This window comes from Spinacia oleracea, chromosome 3 (assembly GCF_020520425.1).
Source record: "Spinacia oleracea cultivar Varoflay chromosome 3, BTI_SOV_V1, whole genome shotgun sequence".
Lineage (NCBI taxonomy): Eukaryota > Viridiplantae > Streptophyta > Magnoliopsida > Caryophyllales > Amaranthaceae > Spinacia > Spinacia oleracea.
The window spans coordinates 95,335,097-95,343,598 of NC_079489.1; the positions used below are offsets into that span (position 1 = coordinate 95,335,097).

At 37.4% G+C, this 8,502-nt stretch overlaps 1 protein-coding gene across 1 annotated transcript; it reads left to right on the top strand.

The window, feature by feature from the left end:
* Positions 1-7,308: 7,308 nt before the first annotated feature.
* LOC110795980 (uncharacterized mitochondrial protein AtMg00810-like) lies at positions 7,309-8,502 on the top strand. Its single transcript, XM_022001017.2, has one exon. It carries the CDS (start codon positions 7,309-7,311, stop codon positions 8,500-8,502), a length of 1,194 nt encoding a protein of 397 aa, XP_021856709.2.

Here is an 8,502-nt window from a genome sequence, read left to right on the forward strand (position 1 = left end):
AGGTTACTCCTTTTTGTGTAAAAATTAATTTTTATGAGTTTTGAACTCACTAAACATCATTGATTTATTGGAAAATATTGAACATTAGTGCATAAAGATGGCATTTTAGGACTCGGGTTACCAAGATTTGCTAGGTTGAAGCCTCCAATATGATTTACCAATTGCTTGAATATTAAAAAATGTAAGTTACTTTTTAAAGATTGAATTTTGGAGAGGATTTAGAAAGTGAGGTTCGATTTTAGCATTACGGCGTTAGGTTATTTCTGATTTTTCCCCCTCCTTCTCATTTCTGGAGAAATGAGGGATTTATATAGAAAAGTGGTTGGAAAGATGTCGAAAGGCTTGTGCCTGGCGCATGTGCCTTGCTGGCGCCTGGCGCAACGAATGCTGGAAAAAAAGGACGATGACGCGGTCCTTTTAGGCGCGCTGGCAGCTATACCTTGTACTATTTAGACGCTTATGGGAATGTGCATTGCTAAGGAAGGTAATTTGTACGATTTTGAAAGCGTCGCTTTGCGATTTTGCATAATTTTGGACTCGATTTTACGGGTCGGAGCCCGGGATGCTCGGTTATGTGGCTCGCCTCCTGAATTTGGATTTTTTAATGTCATTTTGATTGAAAATATGATTCGGAGACCAATGGTGATGTCCGTTTTGAGAGTTTGAGTTTGAATTTTGGAAATGGAATTTTGTATCGATTTCCTGGATGGGAACGGACTTAGGGATTGAATTTTAGATGATTGGATTTGGAATAATTTCATTATATTTTAGCAATTGGGGCTTCCGCTCGGAGCTGCACCAACCTTGAAGTTAGGCTAATGGTTTCGTCATCGGCCCTAAGGGGGAGACACAAAATTAGGTGTATATAATCGAATACTAGTCGAATAAACCAAAACCAAATGACCAAGAAAAATATCAAAGTTGTGGTGTATATAGTCGTCAACTGAAAATCGAACATACAAAGATCAAATGACCAAGAACAAGATCAAAGGTGTATGTATATAGTTGAAAAACTAAAAATTGAACATTAAAAATCAAAGATATGTTGATCAAGTGACTGAGAACAAGATTGAAGGTGTATGCATATAGTCGAAAACTGAAAATAGATCATTAAGAATCAAAGATACAAACAAATGACCAAGAACAAAATGAAATATATTTCCAAAGCCTTGTCATAAATCTAGGTACAGAATACATTATTTCTCACCAAGATCACTTTGTAGTTAAGTCGCGATGTTAGGACTAATATTGCATCAATCTACTTCAATGTCATCTCGTTTACTCTTGTGATCTGAGTATGCATTATCTTCTGACTTACCAGCAGAGCCCTTTGAACGTACTTTCTATGTGCCTGTAACACCGGCCAGTCAAATATCTAGAAAATTTCTCAATCAATCAGCTAATACCACAAGGATAATTATGCAAAAGCTAATAAAAAAAACCCATTTCAACAAACACAAAATTAATCAACAAATAACCATAAGAAAAATCGAAAACCCATTTACCGTAGATGTCAAATCAGTGAAGATAATATGTTCCTCCTAAATTTGTAATGATGTTGAACATTGAATAAAAAACCCAATTGAACATTATTAGACACGAGTGAACACGAGAGAAAAGAGAGTGAAGAACCAGCGAGATGCTAAAGAAAATGTGCACGTTAACCTCTTGTGCACTTCTACAATTGCAATAGGGTTACTCAAAAACCACAAATATCATAGCCCTAATTTGTAAAATTCATCCTATACGAGAAATTAATTCATAATGCTCAACTAATTAAAGTAAAATTAAATTTTAAGACCGAAGAAAAAAGGAACTGGAAAAAATTATAAACTAGCCTTGAGAAAAGAAGAGAAACATCAGCTAGCTAGATAGGGAGGCCGGCGACAAGGAGAATAGAAGTTGGGGGTGAGTACTATGGCAGAGGCGAGCAAGGTGGTGGTGGCGGCGATGAGAAGAAGGATATAGATCGGAAAATATTAGTGTGATGGGAGTGGTGAGTGCATGAGATAAGGCGAGTCAGCGCAGGAGAGGACCTTCCAGCAGTAGGCGAGTTAGCTTCCAGAAACACAGGCGAGTCGCGCAGGGGGAGAAACGTGGGTGGGGGATATGGCAGCCACGACGTGGTGATGCTTTTTGGGTGGGCGGTGTTGGGGAAGCAAGGAGAGAAGCAATCGAGAATGAAGCAAGCAGAGGAAGCAGTGAGAAACAAAAAAAGCGGGAATGAAATTTGGTGTGGGAAGGAATTTTTTCATTTCCAAACTAACCTAAGTGAAGTAGTGAAAAGGGAGGTCTAAGTTCTTGTGGGGTGAATAGTAACCCCCAAGAACTTGTAAAATTTGCATCTTGTGCTTGGGTGAATAGAAAACCCCAAAAACTTACTTAAAAAAAATTAATTTCAATCAAGTGCTTGGGGTTTCTCTAAGACCCAAGTACTTGGCTCAGAGCACTTGAGGTTCTTTCTACTAGTGTGCATGTCCTAAACAATGAAAAATGTGAAAGGTTGGATCCCAATTTTTATACTTATCTCTTAGAATAACAAGACAAAAGAAACTACTACGTACATGATAACTCTTGTACGCCCCCACATTAATTTATTAGCCCCATTTAGAATATTTGGAAATACTAATAAATGGAATATATTGCTTCACCTTACCCTTTTTGGCTCTCTCTACACCAAAAAATATGTTTCTACGAGTAGTATTACTAGTATGTGTTGGTCAATGAATGTACTTCGTGCTACGAGTAGTATGTGATGAATTTAAGTGGGTTTCTTCAAAAGATTGTGTGTGTATTTGATGTACAATACATTTATTGTATATCAGAGTAAATTGTAACCAATTTTTGGTAATTTTTAACAAGTTTTGATTAACTTTTTATGTTATGAATTAATTTTTGATAATAAACTTTTTAAAGTACTACCCTGTATATAGTTACATTTATACATTACTAGTGATTTTGAAAGGATGAATTTCATTAAAGTGAAAAAAAGTATCATTAAAAATCAAATAACTTTTATATTATATAGGGATAACTTTTAAACATTTTAGGGTAACTTTATATCGCCTTAGAGCAAGATCAATCATAAGCCTTAAGACTTAGATTTTGCTGACATGGTATATGCATGCCCCACCTAATCTTAAGACAATACAACATTGAAGTGGGTGGATCTTAACAAAATCTTAAATTGAGTCAGGAAAAATCAAGAGTCAACTTAAGACTCAATGTTTGAGTTGAATAAAATATAAAATAACATTATATCTAAATTTACGTCTTAAATGATTTTTAAAAGAGAAAAACTAAATTTGTTCGAAGTTAGAAGTCATCTTTACTCTCGTCGCGCGCTTTCCCATCTTTCTCCTTCTCTCCTTTTCCATTGTTTATTTTCTTGGCCGTCGTAGGCCGAAAATAGTCTAATTTCTTCGAAAATTAGACTATTTTCGACCCTCTTTTTTCATTTAATTCTAGTTATTGTCTTAAATTCAATAAATTTTCATTATATGGCGGAATTCGTCCTTGTTTGTTAGTTTCCGTATGGTGAAGTTATTTTTAGTATGTTTGGTTTGTCATTCACTCGTAGTGGTACGTTTATGTATAATTAGTTCATTGGTAAAGTTTTATGCGGGATCGCAACATAGATCAATTTTCTGAGTACATTCAGATGAATCAAGTGGAAATCATCATCGCATCTACAACAAATCGTTAGACCCTCTCTCTAAAAAGGTTGCATGTTCCAGGGCTATATAATGAAGGATAAGCCTACTTGGAGTAATTAAGCTAAAATAATTAAGCTTTAGTTTTTAATTCAATATTGCTATCGTGTTTTCTAGTCCTTTAAAGCTGTTATTTTGTCACCTACTGCACATGTATGTGTACCAGTGATGAGTTTTCTCAAGGGCATAAGGTTGGTAGGGTTTGTTCTCTCTTTGGCATTGTTCAGCCGCATTATATAAATGCGTGCAAGTGTTTTGTAAGGCAAGCAATCTGAATACAATACAAAAGAGCTTTCCTTTCTTTCCTCTTCTTTATTTTCTGCACTTATGTTCTTAATTCCATGCACAAGTTGTGAGATTTTCTTCATCACAATTAGTGACAATCTAGTTATCATGGTATCAGGGCCAAGCTTGTGTATATGGAATAGAATACTACTACGTTGAAAGATCAAAGGTTTGACCTTTGAATCTGAAAATCCCTTCTGTCTCATTCTTCTCTTTCTCCTTCTTCATTTTCTCTGAATCTCTTCTTCTCTCTTTCTCTGAATTTTTTGTGAATCTCTCTCTCATTCTTCTTCTATAAAACACTTCTTGTTCCTTAAGAAAGTCTGCATCTTACTCACCAAATCAGTGAAAATGTCAAAACTGACGTTTGCTGACATTCAAAACCCTTTGTTCCTCTATCCTTCTAATGCAAATGTAATAAGCATTGATAAGCTGCAAGGAGCTGATGATTACAGGGCATGGAGAAGAAGCATGGAGATCAACATGTCCTCTAAAAGAAAGATGGGATTTATCACTTGTGCATAGTGCAAGACACTGAAGATGAGGTAAAATCTGAACTCTGGGATATATGAAACAATATGGCCATTGCTTGGATTCATAACAATGTTTCTATATCCATAAAAAAATCTATTATTTACACTACCTCTACTAAAGAAATCTGGAGTCAACTAGAAGTTAGATTTTCCTTGACTCATGGGTCCAGAAAATACAGAATAAACAAAGACCTCTATAATACTAAACAGAATGCTAGCTCAATCAATGACTACTACACTGCTCTAAGTGTCTTGTGGGAAGAACTGGATTCTATGAACATGTTGCCTACTATTACTAATATCACTGGGGATATTAGAAAATTGCTGTAAGTTGTTGATCGACAGAAAGAGGAATCCAGGTTATTTCAGTTCTTGAATGGTCTGAATGACAAATATGGACTTCAAAGGAGTCAAATCTTGATGATGACTCCTCTTCCCACCGTTGAAAGTGCATGTTCAGTGTTGCAACAGGAAGAATCTCAAAGAGAGGTTTTGAAATTCACTAAACCTGAAACTGAAATGTCTGCAATGTTTACTAAAACTCAGTCTGATAGAGTAGAAACTATTTGCAAGGCATGTGGTGTGAAGGGTCACTTGACTGAGAAGTGTTGGACTATCGTTGGATGCCCAAAATGGCACTCCAGGCATGTAAGGTTCCTCCAAAACCTGGTAATTGAGAAAACGTGGCTTCCTCATCATCCTATTCAAGATGGAATGTGGGAAAGAGCAACCCTCCTAGAGTTGCAGCAGATGTTCAGATTAGTGAAACAAAATCTGAAACAGGTGTGTTGTTCACTCCAAAACAGTTGGATCAACTGGCTAAATTGTTGCCCAACCTAGTGACTAAATCAACTTCCAGGCACACTGATACTGATGATGAGTTAGATGTTCATTTTTGGTATAATTTCTTGCTATCGTGTTGCAGAACTGAGTGGTGCATGGATAGTTGACTCTGGAGCTTTGGATCATATGACTCCACACCTCCATTATCTGACTGAACCTGTTACAGCAAAAAGTGGTCCTACCAACTAGTGAAACTTCCATGATATCTCACGTGGGAAAAGAAACTCTTGGAACATACATTGTGCTAAAAAATGTGTTGTGTGTCCCGAAATTCCGACATAACTTGCTCTTTGTATAAAAGCCGATCAAGGAAAGCAATTGTGAAGTACTCTTCTATCCCACGCACTGTGTAATAGAAGACGGCAAGACAAAGAAGACTTTGGGTGTAGGAAAGGCAAGAAATGGTCTTTACTACCTGGAGAAAAATGATGTTGAAACTTTGAAACAATCTAAAAATGCTCACTTTGGTCTGACTGCAAAAAGGGCTGCTGAAGAGTACATATTGTGGCACAATAGACTTGGACATGCCTCTCTCTCAAAGTTGGAACACTTGGAATGTGTGAAGCCTTACCTGACAGCAAAAAAATGAAGTAGTGTGCATCACTTGTCCCATTGCTAAGTTTGCAAAGGTGCCTTTCAATCTGAGTTCTTCTCATGCTGCTGAGATATTTGAACTGGTTCATATGGATATTTGGGGTCCTTACAAAGTTGACACAAGGAATAAATTCAAGTATTTCATGACAATTGTTGATGATCATTCAAGAATGACATGGGTATACCTGCTGCAATACAAATCTCAGTCCCTAGATACTCTTGTAATGTTTCAGAATTATGCAAAAAACCACTTCAGTAAATCCATCAAGCACTTGAGAACTGATAATGCACTGGAATTTGATGATGAAGAGTGCCCAAAATTCTTCTCTGGAAATGGAATTCTTCACCAAACTTCATGTGTGGGAACACCTCAACAGAATGCAAGAGTTGAGAGGAAGCACAGACATGTTTCGGAAATGGGAAGAGCACTGAGATTCCAAGATTCACTGCCTTTGCATTTCTAGGGTGATTGTGTGATGACTGCTGCTCATATAATAAACAGAATTCCTTTTAAGATCCTTGAAAATAAGACTCCATTTGAAGTTTTGCATAACAAAAAGCCAGAGTATGAACACTTAAGAGTGTTTGGATGTTTGGCCTTTGCTCCAAACCCATAAATCACCACAGATAAGTTCAAGGCAAGAGGAGTACCTTATGTTAAGTTGGGTTACCCACCATCTCAGAAGGGGTATAGACTATTGAATCTTATTACAAGGCAAGTTATGGTGACAAGACATGTGAAATTCAAGGAACATATCTTCCCTTTCCAATCAGATGCTGAAAACTCATACATAAAACCTCTACCTCAACCCTTGCCAAACACAAACTGTTTTCCACCATCTGATCTGTTTGACATATTACAACATGACAGTGATGCTGAACCTAATGAAGACATCAACAACATCCCTGAAATTGACTCACCTACTCACACACATCAAATCACTGAACCAGAATCTGAACCTGAGGGAGACCAGTCAGAGGATTCCAATCTTCCCCATGATGAGGATGTAGCCCCAAGAAGATCATCAAGATCTCACTCTGCACCAGTGTGGTCAAAAGACTATGTGATGAAGAACAATTCAAGTTCCCAACACATAGCTAATCTAGCTGAGTATGAGATTCATAACACCTTCTATTGCTTCCTGGTAACACTAAACAACATCAGTGATCCAATATCATTCAAACAAGTTGTCACATAGTCAAAATGGGTCAATGTTATGAACAGAGAGTTGGATGCATTGGAACTGAATGATACATGGGATATATGTATCCTACCTTCAGGGAAACAGGCCATTGGGTGTAAATGACTGTTCAAAACCAAATTTCATCCTGATGGGAAAATGGACAAAAACAAGTCAAGATTGGTTGCTTTAGAAAGAAAACAGAAGTATGGACAAGACTATGCTGAAACATTTTATCCAGTGGCAAAGATGACCACTTTTAGGACCATCTTGGCAGTAGCAGCAATGCAAGACTGGTATGTGTTTCAGATGGATGTAACCAATGCCTTCCTACATGGAGACTTGTATGAAGATGTGTACATGAAACTGCCTCAAGGTTATACTGGAATAGGGAGCAGAATCAAACTGAATGATGATGATGATTGTGTTGTGCCTCAGAAAGTTGTGTGCAAACTCAAAAAATCCATGTATGGCTTGAAGCAAGCTCCAAGACAATGGTTTGCCAAACTTTTAGAGACACTATTTAGATTTAGTTATAACCGATCCAAGTCAGACTACAGCTTGTTCACAAAGACAAATGGTCAAGAAATCACCTTGATATTGTTATATGTTGATGATCTTATGATATGTAGCACAAACCAGACAGAAATTGCAACTCTCAAAGAAATGTTGTCTAAGTCATTTCACATGAAATACCTTGGAGAATTGTCCTACTTTTTAGGTCTTGAAGTATTCAGATCCTCTTCTGGTTTCTTTGTGTCTCAAAGAAAATATGCCTTGGATCTACTCAACGAACATCAGATGGTTGATGTAAAACCTGTACAACTTCCCATGGAATCAAATCTGAAACTCACCACAGACAAGGGAGAGCTACTTCCTTCCCCTACTCCATATCAGAGGTTGTTGGGTAGGTTGATCTACATGTCCATTACAAGGCCTAACATTTCATTCATTGTCCAACCCTTGAGCCAATTCATGCATCAGCCAATGTCAGTTCATATGCAGGCTGCCAAAAGGCTACTGAGATACATTGCTGGTACTGTCAATCAAGGCATATTGCTTGCTTCCACCTCTGCAGCCACACTTACAGCTTATTGTGACAGTGATTGGACTGGATGTCCAATATCAAGAAGATCAACCTCAGACTATTGCATCTTCTTGGGAAAATCACCTGTTTCTTGGAAAGCAAAGAAACAATCAGTTGTGGCTAGATCATCAGCTGAATACAGGGCTATGGCCTTGACCTCTTGTGAAGTAACATGGCTGACATATTTATTGAAGGATCTTGGTTTGTCTTCTCTACCACCTGCAGTGCTAAAATGTGACAATCAAGTTGCTCTCTATTGCTGCTAG